Consider the following 24,479-nt stretch of genomic DNA (forward strand, 5'->3'; position numbering starts at 1 on the left):
TTGCAATCCCTGAGCTTATACTTCAGTAAAACTAGAAAACATTTTTAACGTAATTTTCTGCCGCTCACACGTTGAGTGTTTTAAACTGAAAAACGAGCAACGAACAATTTGAGAAAAAACAGAAAAATCATCGAACAGTTTTTGGAACAAAAACAGAAAAAACGATTTTTTAAAAAATCAAAACATTCGAAACTAAATACAATTAATTATCTTTGATAAAGCTATCGTATCATCTGACTACCTTGTAATTATAGCAATATCATCTTTGAGCGTTTCGTTGAATAATTTGCTTACAATTTCTGAAATTAATTCAGATGTTCTCTCGAGTGGTTTCAATGAATTTAGATAAAAAGCACCAACGAATCACTTCAAGATGAATTTATTACAAATTGCAGGGCAATCAGATGATATGGTCAACTTCTCAAACACAATACTAATTTATCAAACAGACAATTATTTTAATTAATCAATGTTTGTGAATACCAAAAGAGTAAAAACACGAATAAGTGTTGAAAAAAGGGTTTTGATGAAAAATGCTGTGAAAAATGGGTTTCAAAATCGCTGCTTAGACTAGAAGAAAAATGTTCATTTGAAGAGTCATACGAAGTTCAAGGAGACTCCGGACGTATGGCGGTTAATATAATCGATTCTCTTGGACTCAAACATCCATCAACTTCAACTGGACCTACATATTCCTCTGGTATTTCATCCAGATCTCATTACAATCAACTTTCTCAGCCCTTGATGGCTTCAGCTGCGTTTAAAACTCGAAATCAAAGAGATGTGTCTCAAACATCAGTAAGTGGAGGCGCTCGATCAGCCTCTCAGAACCCGACCCCAAGAAAGCAGCTTGTGAAAGGACGCAATAACGAAAAGCAAATAGAAGAATCGCAGAGGAATACCTTTGAGCTTTTAGGAACAACTTTAAGTCCTACAAAACCGCAGTGTGCGCCACAACGAGAGTCAGCTTTGAATACAGTACCAGGAGCATCTGCAATGCCTGCATATCCGACATCCGCGCAGATACAACCGACAGCACCTCCGAATCAATTGACATCACCTCTGACGCATCCGCTTTCTTCGGTGTTCGAAGGTAGCAACATTACTCTAGTTAGATCAACATCTCAAGAACCATTCGAACGCTCACTTCCAGTTTTGCCATCTAGAAAAAGTTCAGTTCCGAATCAGTACGCTTTGACCTCAGATGCACCAGTGCAGAAACCAAGTGAATCTACAACGAGAAGAGGATCGTATCCGAAGCAAACGCAAGCTGGATTTCAAGCAATGTTTGCCGACTCGAACAAATACTCTTCTCCAAGAAAACAAGTGAGACAAAACCAACCGCTGCCGTCGATTCATTTGTTACCTCAAAATGGAGATCCCCAAGAGTTATATCAGAAGCTGCTTCAGCTCAAGGAGCAAAACCCAACAGGTAGTCAAGCAGACTTGACGAAGTATGCGATACCTTCTAAAATTCCAGACTTCGGACACAGTAGGAGAGATAATAATCAACCAAGAGCAGAAGAACGATCGGATTCCCAGGAGCCGCCATACAAATCAATTCAGACTCAACGCGTATTACACCTGAAGCCCGAGCAGCAGCAGGACCAACCTTGGATACCCCGAAGAAAAAATTCATATCCGAACGCAATGCCAGTGCAAATTGAAGTCACAGGACCTCTTGCAGCCTCGAACACTTACTTGGAACAACTAGGCAAACAAAAATTTCAATTACCGGCAACTTCTGCAAGATTTGTTAGCTCAACGCCTCAGCAGCAATCTAAAAGGCCGAATGCACAATTGAATGCGCCAATGAATGCGCCAATGAATGCGCCAATGAATGCGCCAATGAATGCGCCATTGAATACGCCAATGAATGCGTCAATAAATGCGTCAATGAATGCGCCAATGAAAGCACCAAAGAATACGCCAAAGAATGCGCTAATGAGTGCGCCAATGAATGCGACAGTGAATACGCCGGCGAACGTGCCAATGACTCCAGCGACTCCTGCTACTGGGATGACCAATGGAACTGTCCAGGAGGAGACATCGAGTAAAAAGAAGAAGAAGAAGAATAAGAGGAGGAGAAACTGGAAGCCTCAGCTTCCAGATGCAGAAACGATGCAAACTTTGACTAAAACTAGAGCCGGTAAGTTTTCTTATTTCTTGCAAAAGCCTTCATAGAATTGGCTTCTGATCTTAATGTGGCTATACAACCCACCTCTCGACTTCTTCAATCACATAAGAAAACCTAAAAATAAAGTTTGTGGCGACGATTTTCGAGAGTCAGACGTTTTCGGAGGTCAGTCCTAAGAACTGGAACAGCGAGAAATATATCTTTTAATTTTGAACTTCAGCCAGTAAAATACAATTGTATGAACAGAGAACGCAAACTGTTAGTAAAATCAGTCTGCGTTGCATACGCTCGACTTACCGGCAATCTCTACTTTTGAACACCAGTACCGATTATCGATTTTTGCTGTCACTTTTTTTATTGCTTGAGGAAACAATGAACGAAAACAAAATCAAATCTTAAGCCCTTGGTTTTGAACAAACTTGAATATTTTTAATCTACGTTTTGACTACTTTGCTGTTTCGATTTTTTTTGCATCTTTTGTTCTTTGTCTTTTTTAAGTCTCTGTTTGTTATGATTTTAGCAGCCAGCAGAGGGGTGAACGCCAAAAAACAACCAATTGATCGAATAAAGCAAACTTATTTATCTTCAGCAGATAAACTGGATGAAATCAGAGAACGATTCGCTATCAAATATGCAAATGCAAGTGTTATGGGTGACATGTATTTCATGAACGTAACAGGAGAACAAACTCTAGGGGTGTGGTCACCATTCAATCCAGTCAGAGATGACTACTCCAGACAAATAGGACCTTATACGGTATAGTACATATGGTGGTCTAATTAGTAGCAAAAAGTTGGAACAGACAGAAAAAATTACTCTTTTTAGTATGCCAATTTTCAGCATTTTTTGCTTGCAAAGTTGAGTTTGTAGGTTATCTTGAGTCAAATTTTCTATCTGAAAAAATGAACTTTTGCATGTAAAGTTTTTCTGAAATAGGTCACTTGCTCTTTTTGTTCCGACCATTGAAAATAGAGAGTAAACTTTGTATTCGGGTGGTGTTTTAGTTTTTCTTTTTTTATTTGTTTTCACGCAAAATCAGGTACCAAAAGTAATCATCCAAATGGGTGGAGTGATACATCATAGTAGAGCCCGTTCAGTCGTGATACGAACTACATTAATATTTCATGAAAGTTTTTCAACAGTGTCCAGAAAAACTGGTGAAATTTTAATTTTTGGTCGAATTTCGAGCAAATAATGTGACCGTGTAGGCTGACAATAGCCTGTTTCAGCTCGAATTAACTTAGTTTTTTTCCACCTTTCGATACGAAAGTAACGGAATATTTGTTATCGGGTGGGTTGCTTAAATTTGAAAAGATATTTCACCTGTGATCATTTTTCATAAGGTTATGGGGGTTTAAACATTGCCATTTTGGCCAACTTGGGAAAATTACCGCGCGTTACATTTCGCACTATTAAAGCATTAGCGGAGACTTAATTCGTGTTAGAAATCGTTCCAAATTGGTTGCAAATAGCTTAATTGCCATAATTGGTTTGTTACAAGGAGCGAGATCTACCCTTTTGTACTTTATATGGCGTGTGAGTGGATGATTTTCATTAAAAAAAATGCCAAATTTTAGAATTTTTTTTTTTGTTCCGACTTTCGATACGAAAGTAACGGAATATTTGTGCTCGGGGTGGGTTTTTTTTTTTCAGACAAATTTCGACTTTTTAACTAGCCATTTTTGACGGAATTTTTTTACATCATTCGAAAGGTATTGTTGTCCTGAGCTCAAATTTGAAAAGATATTTCACCAGTGATCATTTTTCGTAAAGTTACGGGGGTTTAAAGACTGCCATTTTGGCCAATTTGGGACAATAAACGCGCGATATATTTCGCGCTATTAACGCGTAAGCGGAGATTTAATCCGTCTTAGAAATCGTTCCAAATTGGTTAAAAGAAGCTTATGTGCCATAATTGGTTTGTTACAAGGAGCGAAATCTATCCTTTTGTTATTTGTATGGCGTGTGGGGTGATGATTTTCATAAAAAATTTCAAATTTTAGAAATTTTTTTTTTGATTTTTGTTTTGTTTCATTGAATTTTTAAAAGTTGTTACTGCTCCATAAACCCTAAAAGGCAGTCGGAACACTCAGGGCTTCGCCCTGATACGAGCAGTCTTGTTTCATTTTGTTTTCATTTATTTTTTCCATGTTATTACTGCTCCATAGAATTTAAGAGGCAGTCGGAGCATTCAGGGCCTCGCCTTGATACGAGCAATCTTGTTTAATTTTATTACTGTTCAATAAACCATAAAATGCAGTAGGAACATTCAGGAACTGCAGATCTATATATAGCTTTTAACGCATTATATTTCTGAAATAGTTCTGACCTTTAAATTTAAACTAAATTGTTATACTTTTTTGAAGTTTTTCCGTTTTCCTTTTCCGGATTTTATGTAATGTTTGTGGTCTGAAAAATTGCCTGGCATTGCTCAGTTTGCATTGCTCTTTTGTCAATTCAAATGCAATTTTGAAAGGTCCTAATTGTTCCGACTTTCGATACGAAAGTAACGGAATATTTGTGCTCGGGGTGGGTTTTTTTCTTCAGACAAATTTCGACTTTTTAACTAGCCATTTTTGACGGAATTTTCTACATCATTCGAAAGCTATTGTTGTCCTGAGCTTAAATTTGAAAAGATATTTCACCTGTGATCTGTTTTTGTATAGTTATGAAGTTATGGTCATTCAATTGTAACGCGTTAGGTTGTTGCTTTGGCTACCAAAGAATCCTATAAACAGCAACAAAAAACGGAATTATCTGAGTCAAACGTCTTCATTGGAAAGCTTAGCCCTCAAATAAGAACCCAGCTATGAACTAAATGATTTTAGAAAAAAAATAGGTATTGTTGCCCTGAGCTCAATTTTGAAAAGATATTTCACCTGTGATCATTTTTCGTAAAGTTACGGGGGTTTAAAGATTGCCATTTCGGCCAGTTTGGGACAATTAACGCGCGTTATATTTCGCGCTATTAACGCGTAAGCGGAGAGTTAATCCGTCTTAGAAATCGTTCCAAATTGGTTAAAAGAAGCTTATGTGCCATAATTGGTTTGTTACAAGGAGCGAAATCTATCCTTTTGTTATTTGTATGGCGTGTGGGGTGATGATTTTCATAAAAAATTTCAAATTTTAGAAATTTTTTTTTTGATTTTTGTTTTGTTTCATTGAATTTTTAAAAGTTGTTACTGCTCCATAAACCCTAAAAGGCAGTCGGAACACTCAGGGCTTCGCCCTGATACAAGCAGTCTTGTTTCATTTTGTTTTCATTTATTTTTTCCATGTTATTACTGCTCCATAGAATTTAAGAGGCAGTCGGAGCATTCAGGGCCTCGCCTTGATACGAGCAATCTTGTTTAATTTTATTACTGTTCAATAAACCATAAAATGCAGTAGGAACATTCAGGAACTGCAGATCTATATATAGCTTTTAACGCATTATATTTCTGAAATAGTTCTGACCTTTAAATTTAAACTAAATTGTTATACTTTTTTGAAGTTTTTCCGTTTTCCTTTTCCGGATTTTATGTAATTTTTGTGGTCTGAAAAATTGCCTGGCATTGCTCAGTTTGCATTGCTCTTTTGTCAATTCAAATGCAATTTTGAAAGGTCCTAATTGTTCCGACTTTCGATACGAAAGTAACGGAATATTTGTGCTCGGGGTGGGTTTTTTTCTTCAGACAAATTTCGACTTTTTAACTAGCCATTTTTGACGGAATTTTCTACATCATTCGAAAGCTATTGTTGTCCTGAGCTTAAATTTGAAAAGATATTTCACCTGTGATCTGTTTTTGTATAGTTATGAAGTTATGGTCATTCAATTGTAACGCGTTAGGTTGTTGCTTTGGCTACCAAAGAATCCTATAAACAGCAACAAAAAACGGAATTATCTGAGTCAAACGTCTTCATTGGAAAGCTTAGCCCTCAAATAAGAACCCAGCTATGAACTAAATGATTTTAGAAAATAAATAGGTATTGTTGCCCTGAGCTCAATTTTGAAAAGATATTTCACCTGTGATCATTTTTCGTAAAGTTACGGGGGTTTAAAGATTGCCATTTCGGCCAGTTTGGGACAATTAACGCGCGTTATATTTCGCGCTATTAACGCGTAAGCGGAGAGTTAATCCGTCTTAGAAATCGTTCCAAATTGGTTGAAAGAAGCTTATTTGCCATAATTGAAATGTTGCAAGGAGCGAAATCTATTGTTTTGTACTTTATGTGGCGTGTGGGGGGATGATGTTCATAGAAACTGTTTCAAAAGTCTGAGACGCAGTCCGATGAATTTGTTAAAAGCTATGTATAATTAGTAGCAAAAAGTTCGGACAGACAGGTATAATTAAAATGAGCAGTAAGTGCTTTACGGCGCTTCTTTGCATGCAAAACCTGACGCCGGAAAACCTTGAATTTTTGGTCAGACCAAATTCGAAAAGTAAGATTGTCGATTATACGATGATTATGCTAGCCTAATGTTTAAATAATGCGATCAACATGCAGATTTACTAAAAAAAGTTAGCAAATTTAGTTTAAAAAATCGAAATCTAGTATTATTTTTAACAAAAAAAAACAGATTAGGCCGTTCAAAAAAAAAGCAAGCGGAAATAAGAAAATGATAAAATCATTCAAAATTTGGAAATTAAGCGTGAAAAAGGTTTTAGCCACCTTGAGCAATAATTTTTCTGTTTCAAGGTTTACTATTCGACGCTTCGGATGCAATTGCCCTCCGTGGTTATAATTTTTGAGAGATACTCTGCTATATGAACTTTCGACGTTATGTTTATTTTAGTTTTAATTGCCGTTGATGTCTAGAAAGTTGCTCTTTTTAGTTATTTCTGTCTGTCCGAACTTTTTGCAACTCTCTATAAACGAGTCGAATAGAAATATAGGTACCGTTTAAGCCAGCCGCAAATTACGTAAAGTTAGTGAACCTTTATTAGGACGGCTAAATTGTTTTGCTGAGCCATCCCAGAACACCAAAAAACCCAATTTAGATCAAATTATCCGCACTTGAGTCAAACTTTAAATTTTTGGGCTTTTTTCAATAAGTTATAAGTTTTGAACAAAAAACTGTCGCGTTTTTTGACGCGCGCTCCCCATAATAAAAATCGGCGAATGGACGAAAAGTACGATAGGGGGGGGGGGGGGGGGGGTTACTTTGGATCGTTAGGGGGTCAACGATCTGAGAGGGGGCGTCCAAAGCAACCCAGCCGCCTCGTCCTTCCTAAATCCGCTTCTGTTGTATATTGTGACAAGTTTGTTTTTGGTTTGGTTGTTAGTTGATCATATATTAAAGGCCTAATAACGGAACTTTTGGGCGATCAAGGGGTTATTTTCCTGAAAGTGAATCGTCAGCCTTCACTGCTTTCTTTCTATACTTATTCGGTATGGGTAAGAAATTCGGTATGGGTAAAGTTCTGGCTTTTCTAAATTATTTTATATGATTAACTAATCCAACTTTTTATGATTAGGGGGCGGACGTTCCTCCCCCTCAGGGATTCGACCCCCTGGCGACCCAAAGAGTCCCCCTTTGTACTACTTTAAGATATCCATTGTTGGTGACAGACACTATTTTTTTTTCTAAATCGACAAACCGAGAAAGTTTAAAAATTACAAAGGACAAGTCGAGAAATCCTAGATCAGCCCCTGAACCAATCTGTTTTTTTTTTCTTGATTCTTGACTATGTTTTTATTTGCTAGCACTTTACTTCAAGTCATTTATAGTTTCAAGGTTTTTAGGGCCTCTCTGGGAGAGATGTAGCTCAATAGAAGTCCTTGATACGTTCTGTTCCCCTCATGTTTTTGTAATAATTAGTAATAGTAAAAGTAATTGTAATAGTACTGTTTCAGTGCAAGAATTTTTTTGTACTATCACATCGAAATGAATTCAAGCTGAGCACGATTTTGTTTCAGGTGTGTTGTTGGGATTCGTTCTTGCAAGAATGTTCCGAGGAGGGGGTTAAATTCGGAGACCCACAGAGTGTGCCTTTGTATGAGTTTTCGAGTAGTTCTACTGTTCTGCCTCTCTCGCCCTCGGACAAACTGAACGAGCCCCGCTTGATGTACTATCTGCCCGCTGGTTTTTACACCCCATACGAGAACCCGTTGGATGACTCTATTATCAGGTTACAGTTTAAAAAAAAACGATTTTCCACATTTCCACAGTTTTTCCACCTTAATTTGACTTTTTTGACTGTTTCCCACCTTTGCCGACAGAATTAGATGTTTTGCGCGAGAAAACTGATTTTAATACTATTCCATGAATGAAATCAAAATGGGGGAGGTTGTTATGGGTTTGGGATGCGTTGCTGTGATCGTATTTTTTCCACAGGTATTTAGGAAATCTGCAGCTCGGGCCTGAACTTGGCATGAGTGTATATCAGATAAAGTCTGGCTTGTTCCATTGCAATGGACGCCTATGGCTCTTTCCAGACGCTCTTTTTCTCGGCCAATTGAAAGGCGCGATTGTAAGAAGCAGAGTTTGGACCAGTTATGCATCTCTGCTCTACCAGAACGTATTCAAAAAGGAAAATATGTTTGGTTTCGACTGGCTCCAAACTGCTATCAACACCGGAGTAAGTAATTTTGTTTTACCAAGGATTTCCGTCTCTTTGAAACACTTTTTAATAGTCTATTTCCAGCCAACTCGGGCTCAACCTGGCATGGTCAGGGCTTTTCAAAAATTAACTGAATTTTAAATTAATTGCAATTAATTGAATTTTTAACTAATTGTTGGGCATGCAATTATTTCAATTAAAATTTTCTCATGCCCAGTTAACTGCAATTAATTAAGCTGATTTAACAATCGAAGAAAAGGCCGCTGTTGAGTCTCTGAACTATAATGACATCTATAACAAATAGCGACATCTGAACTTTTCATTGATAATTGCAATTAATTGCAGTTTAACTTTTGTTTTTTTTTCAGTTATTTGATAATTAATTGCTGAACATCCAATTAACTGCAATTTAATTGTTTTGATCTCAATTAATTTTTGAAAAGCCCTGGTCTGGACGCGGTTTCTAACACTCGTGTCAAAAATTATTAACCAAGCGTGATTTTTCGGGCTTGCAATTAATTGTACGGATCAAGTTAACATCCTCCCCCCTAAACACGTTTAGGGGGAGGATGTTAACTTGGTTCTAAGTTGGGAATTTTCAGCCAATCAGAATCGAGCATTTTACATGCAGCGCTTAGCAAATTTAATTTAATTTAAGCGCTGGGGTGGAGGATTTTTACTTGGTCTATTAGGGGGAGAGGATGTTAACTTGATCCAATTGTACAATTAATTGCAATTTAATTTTGGGTTTGTTCCAATTAATTGATAATTGATTTTTAACATTCCAATTAATTGCAGTTAAATTTTCAGTGTTCCAATTAATTTTTGACCTGCCCTGGGCATGGTTGCATGGTTCAAAACCGACGACGGTAAATTGAGTACTAAATTGTTAATGGTATCAAGCAAATATTTTTTGCGTAAATACTGGTTTACTTATCAAACATATTAGTTCTATGTCAAAATGAGGTGTCATCTAAGAAAAGTAAATACCGTCTTTGATACTTTGTTATAATAATTATTGTATTTGTCCCGAGTTGTACTCACAGCAAAATTCAGAGCTGCCGTCTTTGATACTTTGTTATAATAATTATTGTATTTGTCCCGAGTTGTACTAGCACCAAAATTTAGCTGCTGAATCAGTTTATTTTAATAAATTGGCACCTATGTGTCAGGCTCTCATCAGTGGCACTTCAAAGCTGATCAGTACTGATTCGAGCGCCGATTCAGAGCGGTAAATGCAACAAACAAGAGCTATTAATCAGCAACGAATCAGCAAAAAAATCAGCGCTGAACTTCTCTTTTATAGATTTGCATCGATAAATATGGCTCTAATCGGCAACTTATAAGCACTAATCAGTACACAATTTGCGCTGATTCAGCGTGAAGTTTCCTTAAAAATCAGAGTTGATTTATATTGTTAAATCGGTTCAATTGCAAAAACTGATATCGATGAATATGGCTCTGATCGGCCACGTAGTTTGACTCAGAGTGAAAATACCATTGAAATTAGAAATGAGCTATAAATGTTAGATCAGTTTAAATGCAAAGATTGACTTCGTTGAATGACTTGTCTGATCGGCCCCATATAAGCACTAATCAGTACTGATTAAGCGCCGATTCAGCGTAAAAATCCCATCAAAATTAGAACTGAGTTATATAGTTGGATTAATTTAAATCAACAACAATATCGACGAGTTTGGCTCTGATCAACCCCTCATATGCATTAAACAGTACTGATTTAGCGCTGATTTAGCGCTGATTCAGCGTAGAAAAAAAACCATTGAAGTCAGAAATAACTAATAGTGTTGGATCAGTTTAAATGCAAAGATATTTACAATAATACATATGGCTCTGATCAGCCTTATAAAAGCAACAATGAGCACTGACTTTGGGCTTATTTAGCGTGAAAATTCATTGAAATCATTGAATCAGAGTTACATTGTTGCATCAGCTTAATTGTAAAAATTGTATCGATGAATCAGGCTATGATCAAAGCAAAATTACCACTAATCAGTTCTGATCCAGTGCTGTATATACCCTAATAAAGGGGGGTCGGAACAATTAATCTCAAATGAAACAAGACTGCTCGCATCAGGGCGAAGAAAAATTTGAGTTTTTTTTTGAAAATCATCCCCCCACACGCCATTTAAAGTACAAAAGGATAGATTTTGTTCTTTATAACAAATCAATTATGGCAAATAAGCTTCTTTCGACCAATTTGGAACAATTTCTAAGACGGATTAACTCTATATCGCGCGTTAATTGTCCCAAATTTGCCCAAATGCCAATAATTAAACCCCCATAACTGTACAAAAAATGATCACAGGTGAAATGTCATTTCAAATTTGAGCTCAAGACAACAAGATCTTTCGAATGATATAAAAAAGCTCCGTCAAAAATGGCTAGTTGAAAAGTCGAAATTTGTCTGAAGAAAAAAACCCACCCCAAGCACAAATATTCCGTTACTTTCGTATCGAAAGTCGGAACAACAATGATTTTACAACTACCTATTAACTAAAATACTGAATATATATATATTTTATTTTTGATGCCATGTAACGATATGCATCAAAAACTGTTTAAAAAAATCAATTCTATCATTTTTTTTTTGATTTTTGATTTAAAACTCAGACGGCAGCATGAATAATACACGAAAATATACTTGAAAATTTTATAAACCCTTAAAAAGTGCAAATCATGCAGTAGCCCTGAAAAAACAAAAATTGCGGTTAAAACGTAAGCAACGACATTTTCCATAGACCAAAACAATGATTCTAGACTGGCCTCGTATATCCAACAGTTTTTCTATTTTTCCGGTTTTTACACCTTTTTCTGCCCTGCTCAAAAAAATTAAACAGAAAAAATGCGATGCTAAAATTGAGTTGCTAAAAATTTCTTCTATAGAATCTTCACTAGTAATATGAGTTTTTATTTGTTTTGAGCTTTGTTTTTTATAAAATCAATAAATTCATCATTTTTTGTAGTTAAGGCAAAAAAATCATCGCACATTTTTAAGAGCGACATCTTTAAGAAAACGGACTAGTCGTAGTTATTTTTTATAGCTACATTTTATAGGTAGATTTTAAAAACACTTTAAATATGAAATGAACTTGTTTTAGCATTTGTTTTAGTTTTATACATTTTGAGAAGATTTTAGTACTGTTTGTGTAAAATTCTGCAAAAAAATGGAAAAAATGAGAGCATTGAACATGAGGAAAACCCTTTTATTACAGATACTGGTGATCTTTTTTCTTTTTTCCATGAGAAAATCACGGTCAAATTTGAAAATATAAATTTTGATCAGGCTCAATTATGATTTTTTTTGCGGTTGCTATTGATTTATTTTAAGTTCACTACCTTTGTATATTAGATGATCCGCATATAATTTCGAAAAAGAATAATTATTATTAGATTTTCCAATATTACGTGGCCAAACTGTGCATTAGATGGGCGCACAAATTGAAAAGTGTAAGTCTCTGGAAGCCAGACAAGTCGTACAAAAAATAATTTTTTGTCGGAACGAGCAAAGATAACGAATGAACGAAGGAAGATCAAAGAAAGGGATCTTGTTGCGTAACCCGGTTATAATTCACATAATACATAGTTTGGCTGCCTACACAAATTATAAATGATTGAAATAGAAATTTTACCTGGTGACAGAGTCTTCTCAAATTGGGTCTTATCAAAAAAGCACCCATCAAAAAAAAAACTCGAAAGTGTAAGTTTTTTCAGAAAACAACTCAATTTTTTGTTTCCTTGCGTTCATAACTGTTTTTCAACGGTCCTACTCCATTTATCCAACTGATGGCAAAGTTTGCAGCTGGATGTCATCGTTCCTATTTTTTTTTGACTTGACTCAATTGTTTTTGTGGCAATTTTAGCAAAAAAACTATCAGACAGAAACTAATGACTTGAACAGTAAAATTAAAATTTGATTATTGATTTTAACGCCTCATACACTGAATGATAAAAGTCAGTTTCATATCACAGATTGTCCACTATTTAGACCACTGTTGAAAACTTAGTATTTTGAACATGAGCAGCTCAAAATTTGTTTTTTTTCCAAGTAATTATTTTGTTTTTATATTATATAATCAGTACCGGATTTAGGAGGGGGTGGCGGAGGGACTTTTTTTGCAGGATTTCGACCCCAACTCCGCCCCCCCCCCCCTGCCGACCCGAAGAGTCTCCTCCACCTTTACACTATTTCCATATATTCAGTTTTGGCTGACTGGCCTTAATTTTTTCTAGAGGCACCTTTGGCGCCAGTATATATTAATTCTAAGGGGTGAGAGCGCGCCAGAAAAGCTAATTTTTCTGGTCTAATTTTCCAAAAAGTGCCAAAAAACACTTTTTCAAAAATTTGCCTGCGGCGCAAAAACGTGGTCACATTACGGGTCTTCAACAGCTCAAAGTAAATTTGGTCGACCTAAAAAAGTAATCAAACTCCATTCCAGTATTATGCGTTTTAGTTCACGTCTTTCGCGAACAAGTTTAGACACGACTTGGCTCCAATAAATGACTTTTATGAGGGAGAACTTCGTACTAGCAAACAGGTTTCCGGGTATGCATTGTTTCGAACTGAGCTGATGAAGAGAGAAAAACGCGGAACGGCTATAGAAGATCATAACCTGGTTCTCAAATGGTTTGCTTACTATTTCAAAAGTATCCGACAAATGTTACCTTTATTCAATGACGAAGAACCTGATGAGGATGATCGATACTTCCTGCTTGACTTGTTTTTCTACGGCTTCTACGGATTGAAAAACTGGAGATGGAGTAATGTTCCATCCAGAGAACGCGCCATGGATTTCTTTGACCAAAGATTGCAACAATTGACCAGGGATGCGTTGGATAAAGCGGCGGCGATAGGTGAGGCAACGCAGGAAACGGCGACGGGTTAGCAACAGAACTCGATCCAGGAACAGAATTCAAATCTCTAATTGGATCCGAATGATCACTGGATCGCCTTAAAATAAAACAAGAAATAGCAAGACGACTGTTTAATCAATTCCTACATAGAATTAAATAACGGAAATTAATAACTATGAAACTGAGAAATCGGTTAACACATGAAATTCAAATTGCTTCAGAATAACATTTTAGTATAAAAATCGGGTATGTTTAACCCTTATAAACCAAATAAAGCTAAACCTTTTTGGTGCATGATTTCCATGGAAAATTAAAAGTGAATTAGTTTACAGTTTGATAAAAACCTTTTCTGAGAAATAAAACACCAACACCAGATAGTGAGAAGCTAAAGCTTACTAAAATCAAAAATGAGTGTTTTGCGCCTACTTATTATTTTTTGGACAAAGTTTTGGTTCCGACCAATGGAAATGAAGAGAAAGTTTGTATTCGGGTGAGTTTTAATTTTAAAACGCAGAATCAGGTGCCACAATTAATCATATCGGACTGGAGTGAGTGATATAATTTTTTAAAGCACTTCCTGTCGTGATTCGATCAAAATAAATAAAGTGCAAAACTTTCTGGAGTCGACAAAAAACTGATTCGAATTTTTTGACGTTTGGTCAAACTTGGAGCGAGTAAAGCGAACGAGCAAGTTTACTATAAGAGGATACGCCCTAAAATTGAAAATTAAAAAAAAAAAAACATTTGTGTTTTGAAGTTTTAAAGCGCCTTTTTCGTAATAAAGAACTTTGAAGTTTTGCTGGATCATATTTTTTCTAGTCACTTTGTGACAAAAGCTGTTGCACGATATGCTTAATTAACGGTGATTTTCGAATCTACCTTGTTTTAGGTCTCCATCCTACCTTTTCTTCACACCACACACAAAAAAAAAATTTTTAGCTTTGTTTCGAATTAAACTTTTTTAAGGTTGTTGTCGGAACTTTCTGTGCTACCTCAAAGCAACCGGCCATTTGTTTTTAATCTAGATTTTTTCTATGTTTTTTTTCTTGATTTCGTGAGAAGCGTTCTTATGTTGGAGCAATAAAAAGTTGAGACTACTGTTTTTAAGGCAAGTGTTTTTGAAAACTGGATTAGAATTGTTTCAACAAAAAATTAAAACTAAAATAACTTTAGCACTATAAACACTCAGTTCATTCTGATGATTTTGTAGTTTACCCAGAGGCGGATCTAAAATTTGTCTGAGGGCAAGGAATAATTTTCCGAATTTTTCGAAATTTGCGTCGACCTTTTTTTAAGATATCGCCCACAATGATTTTTCGAGAACACTAAAATGACCCAATTTTGTCAATAAATTTTGAGCTGCATGCAAGTGGTTGACTAAAAAAAGAGCAAATTTGCTTTTTGGGCACCTTTTTAAACTGTTGACCAAAAAATGTTTCTGTGCGCTCTCCTTGGAACTTTTTTGGATTGATTGGCCGAAAAGGGGTGCTATTAAATCAAACAAAAAGCGTAACCTTTTGGTTGATGAGGTGGTCGAATCTCTGGGAAAAAGAAGCGTCTGCCGCACCCCCAGCATTGCCGATATTAAGCGTTTCAGCCGACTCAAACCATGTCAAGTCAAATATTTTTGGGCCAAAATTGTTTTCTGATAATAGCATTGAAAAATCGGAGAGTTTTTTGAAGGAGCAAAGCCTGTGCCTCAAAAATGAGCAATAATTGCGCAATACTTTATTAATTTCAATTACTAAACTCTGATTTTTTTTGGATTCACTCAATAAGAAAATTGTCATTCTTGGACTTTGGTTCAATCAGTTATAGCTGTTCACCAGAAATCGTTTAACCGAACAAAGGAGTTTGACATATTTTTACAGCATAACGAAATATCTTTGTTATGATCTGAAATTAGACCAATTTTTGTCAGTTGAACTATTTAAAAAAATGCGCGAAACCACCCTTAAATCTGAATAAAAACCTGATGTTTCTAAAAAACAACTCTTTGTTTTTCATTTTGCAAGTATGTTTTGTAGTAATTTTGAATGATTTAAAAATCAGAAAAGTAAGCGAAGGAACATAAAATTGTAGTTAACATAGTCGTTCTTAATTTTCTGAGATTTTATAGTGGACCGAATTATCTGCTGTTTTTTGTTAAATTCTATTCGTTACACCAGCAAAACTTGTGCGATATCATGAAATCTCTTTTTTTTCCAACGCAAGTCGCAAATGTTAGTGCTCATTTTGAAAGTGTTCTTTTTGATCAATAACCAGCTATTAAGTACACATTGCTGAAAAAAGGCTGAGGATACTAACACAGATAGTTATATTACCGCGTGTGTACAAAACAGCCCCATACAAGACAGACCAATACAAAACAGTCCGGAAAAGTATAAAACTGAACAAAACAACAGTCCGACAAACAGTCCCAAGTAATGATTGTTTGAACAAGCCGGTAAGCCTAGAATTGCCTTTTGTTCAACAAACATAACAAAATAGTGACCGCCGCAGTCGCGCCAACGTGTTGCGAGTGTGCCAACAGAGGGTAGGGTTTAAAACAAAGTTCAGAGCCGGTTATTGCCGCGAGGCAGCAACGCACGCGCAGCGCGCCGACCGGCAACCTTAAACCGGACTGTTTTGTATTCGACTGTTTTTTGCTTCATCAGATCATTTTTTGGACTTTTTTTGGACTGTTTTGTATTTTGCTTCATTACAACATTTTTTGGATTTTTTGTATTGTACTGTTTTGTCTGGGACAGTTTTGTAAATGCATTCATATTACAAGTATCACTTTAGCTTTAAGTATCATAAATCTGTAGCGTAGAGACTCGCAACAAAAAAGGACAGTTCGAACCTGGGCAGGGTCGGATGTTTCTGAGGCAACTAAGCTATTAAATTTCTGTTACTATAACTGGTACTGCTAATGCATCACACTTCGCTTGCGTCACATAGCAATTATAAAGACTCATTATTGGCGTGGGTCACTTGAAAGATTTTGTAGACTCAAACTTTTACTGATTCAGTTTTACCAGTAGCGTATTGGTCATAGTTTTGCTTGTGTATGCGAAGAGCAGCATCGCCTGTGTGTTAAAATTATATATCTATTGATGTTAATAATTATATGAAAAAGCCTTGTTTCGCCCGCTAAGTGGAGAGATTTCAATAAACCAGAATTATAACCGCAAGACCAACTGAAATAATTGCACCTTTTAAATGAGAGAATAAAAAAATACTGCAATTCCTGCCTGCCAATTTTTTTATAGAACCTTTTCCCAAAAAATAATTTTGCTGTTTCAACAAAAAATAGGCAAAAAATTTCAGAAGGCTCAAAACATTCTAGAAGCAACTCGTCAACTAAAATTAGGCAAAAAATTAGACTGCTCAAAACATTCTGCAAGCCGTTTATAAGTTGCCATCTTTGATATCAAACCGTAATCAAATAAAAGAATTATTTGCTTAATAACAGTTGTCTTGGTAACCAATCAAGATTCATGACTGAATCTTTAGCATATCGTTGACAAAATAAAAAAAAACATTGCCTTTTGACATTGAAACTTTTGATTTGAAATTGATCCTTGGCAATCAAATGATTTTAGCTAGTTCCTCATATAAAAACAGGTTTTTTTAAACACTCGTTTGAGCTGAGTTCTTATTTGAGGACCTGGCTAAGACCTTGAACTTTTAAGGAAAAACGTTTGGTTCCAATAATTCTTTTTTTTCGCTATTAAAAGGGACTCTTTGGCGCCCAAAAGAACAATTTGCCGCGCTTCGTTCAAATGAGTAAACAAAGACTTGATTTTTTATTTGCCAACTTCTTGGAGAAACCTCGTTCAGGTACGATTCGAATTTTTGTGCAGGTGTTTTTTCCCGCTGATTCCTACCTATGCATGGAAGAAGAAAGGATCTGAACCGCTTCATTTGTACTATCCTTCTGGGTTCCTTTTTAAATGCGTTTCAAACTACCTGCTCTGCGTCTCAGTACATCACCAGGCCAAACTGTGCACTGGATAGGCGCACAATTTTGGGTCTGTATGTTCCTGGACTCCAGAGACTAATTTTTAAACATGTTCCAAACTTTAAGTAGATTCCACCTACAACATTTCTCTGGATTCCGCGTACAAATACCTGTAACGTAAATTTTGTCGGCACATTTTTTTTGTCGCGGATTCCGCAACAAGAGAACATAGCTAGTAGTTCTGGATTCCGCAATTGTAAATATGTTCCGGAAATGTAAGTGGATTGCGCAAATTTATGCGGATTCCGCTTACAATTTGCTGATTCCACTTACAACTTGCGGATTCAGTTTACGATTTGCGGATTCCACTTAGAGTTGCGGATTCCAAGACAGCTTAAATTTACTAAACACATAAATTATTTTTTGTTTGTGGATTCCACAAATTGTTCCGGATTCCGCAAACTTCGTTGAGATTCCGCAGAATTGCCTGTTTCTGGAGCAATTTCAAGCAATACAGTGTTTTAGCTATTTTTATTGTGGAATTCAAAACAGCAAAAAAGATCAAAGAAAAGAAACAATGTTGTGGATTCCGCAACAAATCTGGTTTTGGCCTGGTCCGGAATCAGCTTATAATGCACAAAATGCACAGTTTGGCCTCGTAATGTAAAACCTGAATGAGTCTCAAAGTGTCCTAAATGCATCTCAAATAAACTTAATTACGTCTGAAACTAAGCTAACTGCATCTCAAATTAACTGAACTGCATCTCAAATAATTTAAGTACATCTCAAACTACCTTAATTGCTTCTCAAAGTAACCTAAATGGGTCTAAAGTTAACTCAAATGCGAATCAAACTGACTGATTTGCGTCTCAAACCAAATGATTCGAGTCTCAAAATACTCTTACTGCATCTCAAACTAAATTTGTTTCGTCTCAAAATTTATTTACAGCTTTAACAAATCTGAGGTTATTAGATGCGTTGCAAGAGGTACTCAGCTAATGGATTTGTGTCATCTGCGCTGTACATTTGCTTCACTTGACAATTGCGGTTTCTTTTGAGGCGAAATCGTCAAGTGTTTTGTTCTTTTTTGTTTAAAATAAAAAAGGTTCTCCTTTTAAGGTAGGCGATTAACTTGGGCATTTGATTTCAAAGCTCAAAGTAAAAAATACTACACATAAATAACGTGTATGAAACAAAACGTGTATGACTCCAAAAGAAAGGAATCAAACTGACATGGAGGCTGTTTTTAACCAATTTTTGATGCTTTTGTTTATATGTTTTCCTCAATATTTTTTCGAAAGATTGTTAGCTTTGATTTCGCTTGTTAATCTTTGAAGTTTCTTAAAATTCGCATGCTCAAGGCTTTGAAGTTATCCTGCTCATAGTATTGTCCCTTTTCTATTGTAGCTCAAAAAGTCCGTTGTTTTATTTGACAAGCGGAAGAAATAACTTTGGATAAATTAGCCAGAAAAATCCAATTTCCACCTCAAACTCTTATAAAAACGTAAAAGCATTTATTGATCTCAATTTTTGTTTATCTTATGAAACTATTGGCAAAACAAAACACAAATTTTCAACTGATAACTTACCCAGAGTTTTAGCGAATAAAAAAAATGCCTTGGGGGGAGTTACCAGGGAAGATTTAGAGGGTGTCGCCTTGCATTGATGTCATAGCACAAATTTTTAAATTTTACAAGAAAGTGAGATGATAGAAATTAGCCGAGCTTTGTACAAACTAAAAGAATCAGCTCAAAAAAATTCCTGAAAAAAACTCAAACTTTTTTCAAAAATTTTTTCTCAGAAGTGGTTTTTTGTTTCCGCCATTGCTGGAGTGCTCATTGGTTTGTGCATCTCCACTTCTATGGCCTATATCTTGTGCTTTCCATTTTTTGATAATTACTTCCTGCTATTTTTTGATAATTATCTTTGTTTTGTTATTGACAATCACGACTGACCCATAGTTCAACCTCGGCTCCTACGTCTTCCTTCGCAGTTTCTGCCTTCAAAATTATGATTTGTTTTTTGTTCACATTTTTGAAAGTTTTTTTCCCTGCGTTGTTTGTTGTGTTTTTCTATTAGGAAAACTGAAAGAATCAAACTGTTTCCTATCCAAGCTAGACTAAAAAAGAACGAAAATACAAATTTCATGAATAATTGAAAAAGATGTTGAGCTAATTAAGTGGGAGGACGTATTTGTCTTATAGGTCTACTTAAAAGAAACTCAAGCAGAAAAAAAAAGAAATAATGTCAATTTGCACGCATAGAAATGTATACGCACTGAAAAAAAATTAATTTTGGATTTATTTAAATTGATTTCAGAGCAATCAAATATAATATTCATTTTAGGATTTGAAATGGACTTTAAATAGTTGTTTCTTAAAAGTTTTTTTTATCAAATTAATGTCTCGCTAAAATCAATCCAAATCGCACAGAAATTCGATTTTTGAAAATTTCCTTTAAAATCATTTTGAAGATTGATTATCAGATCGATTTAAGTGTCGAAAAAATTCTTCTTAATTAAATTTAAATCATTTTTTCCGCTAATAATGCTAAAAAACGTATTCTTTAAAAAAATTGAAATTGTTATTTCAAATTTTTCATTAAAAGCAAAAACCCAAATAACAAATCAAGAAAGTGCCACAATGGATCAAATTTGATCTCAAATTTTTCAAAGTTTTCAGAAAAACAAAAAGTATAACCAGTATTTTGAAAACCGTATCGTCTTTTATAATGCTTCCATACTCTATAGATGTAAAATGAAAAGTAATTGGCAGTGAATAAAATCAACACAAACTCAAAACTGATGAAAGTCGACTGAACTATTTGACTTAAATTAGTTTTGAAAATTTTTTAATTCCCTTAAAATAAAAAAAACTGAAGAGACAAACAATGGATTTAATTTATATCGATAAAAAAGGATTTGGATCATTTTTGGAGCTGACATTAATGAAGCTTTAAAATGAATTTCAAATTGATCCAAATCGTTAAAAACTTTTTCTAATTAATCTTCGTACTTTTTCAATACAAAAATTGATGTCATAAATCTTCTACTTTTTTCATTCTGAAAATGATCCTAATCCCTATTTGTCATTGCGTGTATGTAATTAAAATATCGAATTAGGAATTTGAAAATACAACAATTTGATTTAGTACAAAGATTGTTGTATTTAGTTGACGTCCACAGAAGAAAAATGCTTATCATACAATTTCATTTATGAAGTCTATGGAAAAAAAGCTTATCTTAGAAAATTCATTCAAAATTTAAAAAGTGTAAAAATTTCTAATGAACATTTTTGTCTATTTGCCTCTTTTGAAGCTTTCTGGTCATTAAAAAAAAAGTTCATCATACTTTTCTATATATAAAAATTATTTGATCTGCAATTTTTCGTAAACAAATACAAAAAATTGAGGTAACATTTTTTAAATTTTTTTTTGGCTGCAAACTTGTTTTTGTGCTTAAATATAAATTTAAAGAGATAAATTTTTTTTTCATTCAAAATGTCACATTTTGTGTTTATAACGTAGTCCAGGATGAGTTTTTCACTCAAAAAGTCCAAAAATCACAAGAAAGTGTTTTTTTTGTGAACACGATTATTATCTTTTGTTTCATTAGCTAAAATAAGAAAAAGTTGTTGAAAAACAGGCCTTTTTTCTGAAACATCAAAATTTTAAGACTAGCCATATTCAAAAAGTTACTTTTTGTTTTATAATTCCATGTGAAAAGGTTAAAATTAATATTTATGGCTAAAGTCACCAAACGCAGTTTATCTGCGTGGTAACTGCCAGTTACACACTGCGTTGTTTTATGACAAAAAATCCTAAAACATGTTTCAAAAATCTTGAAACATGTGCCTCAAAAATCCTGAAACATGAAAATTTCGAAACAAAAATTTTTTGTGTTTTCAATTTTTTGTATTTTCATTACAAAAATTTTTTGTATTTTCTCTATGAAATTGTATGAAAGAGTATGATAAGCATTTTTTGCCAACCCGGGTTGGTAATCTATTTTTTTTTCAATTTGGCTAAGTAACCAATTGATAGGCATTTGTTTTATTGAGCTGGAAATTGAAATAAATTCAATTTGAAATACAAATCAAATCGGTTTTTTGTTGTTTGTTGCCTTCTGTAGTTAAACTTTTTATATTTGTTTAGTTCAACATCACTCAGAATTGGTTGTAAAATCTTTCGTTCCAAACAAAACTTTGCCGATAGTTTAAGTATTTGATTTACAAATAAAATGATTGTTAACGAAATTAAGCACCTGCAAATTTGATTTATTGGAGCAATTTCCGATTTTTCGGGGCGGATCTAGGATTTTTATGAGGGTGGAAAGTTTATCCAAAAATTTTGACATTTTTGTCAGGCTTTTTTGAGGTTGAACAAATTGATTTTCCGAGCTCTCCCAAAGTACTCAAAAGACCCTGTTTTTGCCAAAATTACTGCACTGCGCAGGCAAAATGTTGGAAAAACAGGTCAATAAAAGCGTGATTGGGCCTTTTTTTGGAAAATTGTGCCCCAAAAGTTCCGGTTTTTCCGTGCGCGCTTCTCCCTCAAAATAAGTTAATATTGGCGGCGAAAGCGCCTTCACAAAAATTTTAGGGACCGTCAGTCAAAATAGATATCTCAAACTAGTACGAAAGGGTGACATTTTGGGTCGACAGGGGTTCGAACCCCTGAGTAAAAGTCGTCCGCCCCTAATCCCACCCCTTTAATCCGCTGGTGAGCATTTTGGTTGTATTTTGTTAAAACATTTTATTGAATCTGGAATTATATGTTCTGTTTTTTTTGTGTTACCTTAAAATTTTTCTTTGAAGTATGATATCATAAAGTGGAATTGTGATTTGATTCCATTTTGTTACTGACAAAGCAATTGCTTTTCCCAATTTTTATGCTTCGCTGCTGTTGATCTGGTAATTGAGTGTGACCATCTGGGCAACCGACGGTCCTGGACTTCTTCTCTGACCGTTGTTTCAGAAAATCTAGTTTTTTAGTTGCTCGTTAACCTCTATTTTTCTAAGTAAAGTATCGATAATAGATGACGTTGAAAAATGAGAACTTCAGCTTATTTTTTCAATTTTTAAGTAGGTGGAAGATAGAACAATTGCTTTTTCTCATGCAGTTTGTTCTCCGGTCAAGATTGACAATTAATGCTTGGCTCTTCCTAGTATCGAAAACAGGTTTATTCAAATTTTATCCTCACAATTAGTTGGATTACACCCGATTCATGTAAACAGTAGAAACTCTGTTTGACGACCCAATCTCCTCGGCTTAAATTTTTATTTGACATTTTTTTTCAAAATATCTCAAAGGATCGTATTAAAATTGTTTTCAATCGGTTTTATTATGATTTTAATACCAGTCTTTCTGAAATTAAACAAATGTATGACATTCATTTATGAAACAATTACAGTCTCTCTCTCTCTCTCTCTCTCTCTCTCTCTCTCTCTTTTATCACAATTTTAAATCAACTAAAAAAAAACATTTTAACAAATTAAAATCAGTTAAAAAGTTATCTGTTTTCGATACGTTTATAATCAATTTTGATCAATTATTTTATCCGGTTTTGCAATTTTGTTTTTGCTGCCAAAAATCGGATCATTTTGTCCTGGATCTGTATTTGAGTCGATGTTCTATTTAATTATTTTCCCTGGGGTTTTGCTCTCGGCTCTGAAATGCGCGATTAGATATATTGCTGTCAGATTCCGGTAGCTTTCGACTTTGGGGTCCTGGCCGCATAGAAATAGTCTAGTACAGTCAACTTCAGAACTAGAACGAGTTAAGCATTTTCAGCGCCTGACAAGACCACTCATTTGTGTTACACGGTGTCGGATTCAAAATGTTCGGCAAAGTTAAGTTCTTATTTCTTTTCCATTCCTTTTTACGGGGAAATAGATGTCAATTCTACACTTAGGTCTTATTAAAAGTTATTAGACACAAAAATACTTTTTTTAAAAAATATATCATTTTCTGATTCAAAACTGTAAGCCAGACCAAAAAAGCATCTCTCTGTCATTAATAATAATGTTTCGACTTTCAAAGACTGGGTTGTGTAGTAGGTTGTGTTTCAAAGACTGGGTTGCGAAAACTGGCAAAAAAACAATGAAACTAAGGAAGATTATGTTTTGACATTCAGAGGAGCTATACTAGAGATGATATGATCCGAGCATGCGAAAAAGGGGACCCCTCAGATTTTTGGGGGACAAGTGATAAGCAATTGATAGTAATAGGACCACAGCATGAGAAATAAGTCTGCTAAATAGTATGATCGGACGGGAAACTTACTTGGCTCCCCGGAGGTGACTTTTTGGTTTGTTTTCGCCCTCATTAGACGGACTACGTTCCCCTGATAGCTAGAAGGTAGTGTTTTGAATAGAGTACAGATAGAAGTTTTTGATGCTTGGAATGAATTAGCTACTTATGAAAAGTGCCTCGCCCTACCCTTGGGAGGTCGGAACGTCAACGAAATAGTTACAATAAAAACATTGGGAGGGACACTGAGGAAACATAGCATGGTTTGGAAGTTGAGTTGAACTGGAGGACTGAAATTCACGGAGGTTAGGAATTAGTTGATCAGAATCATATCAGTTTGCCGCATACCGGATTTCCACTAAGCGTGAAAATATTGATAAAAGAAACCGAACTTGGCATGTGGCAGAGTTGACAGGGGGAGGGACATAGTCATAAAACATGTTCGGACGGATGATTCAAGCGGATGTCAGGACTGATAGGGAATTGCGTGACTTAACTAAAACCAAGTGTAAGGAAATATTGGAGGGTATTGGAGAGCCTTTGAGAGTAAAAACAGTAATTGGCTAACGAATTGGAGGGTAATGGAGAGCCTTTGACAGTAAAAACTGTAATTGGCTAACATTAAGAGTAGTTGGTTCTCAGTTAGAGAGAGAGAGAACGATTGAGCAAGCCGAAGAGGATGCTATTGCTTGAAGCGAGGCTAGTTGTGTCTCTCAGTTATTAGAAACTC

General features: G+C 35.1%; 2 protein-coding genes across 3 annotated transcripts in view; both read left to right on the top strand.

Moving 5' to 3' along the window:
* LOC134853100 (uncharacterized) overlaps window positions 1-24,479 on the top strand; it is a 504,659-nt gene that overhangs the window by 181,487 nt on the left and 298,693 nt on the right. The window lies entirely within an intron of this gene.
* Window positions 2,794-13,745, top strand: LOC134853299 (uncharacterized). The gene is made up of 4 exons (XM_063869272.1): window positions 2,794-2,893; window positions 8,039-8,250; window positions 8,457-8,700; window positions 13,155-13,745. Exons 1-4 carry the CDS (start codon window positions 2,795-2,797, stop codon window positions 13,584-13,586), a joined length of 987 nt encoding a protein of 328 aa, XP_063725342.1. The 5' UTR covers window position 2,794; the 3' UTR covers window positions 13,587-13,745.

Source organism: Symsagittifera roscoffensis, chromosome 8 (genome assembly GCF_963678635.1).
Source record: "Symsagittifera roscoffensis chromosome 8, txSymRosc1.1, whole genome shotgun sequence".
NCBI lineage: Eukaryota > Metazoa > Xenacoelomorpha > Acoela > Convolutidae > Symsagittifera > Symsagittifera roscoffensis.

Bases quoted from the DNA above. Each gene is read 5' to 3' on its own strand.
- LOC134853299 (XM_063869272.1), top strand. From the start codon at position 2,795: ATGTATTTCATGAACGTAACAGGAGAACAAACTCTAGGGGTGTGGTCA. The intron at 8,251-8,456 runs GTTACAGTTTAA...TTTTTTCCACAG, and splicing joins TTGGATGACTCTATTATCAG to GTATTTAGGAAATCTGCAGC. The intron at 8,701-13,154 runs GTAAGTAATTTT...TATGCGTTTTAG, and splicing joins AAACTGCTATCAACACCGGA to TTCACGTCTTTCGCGAACAA.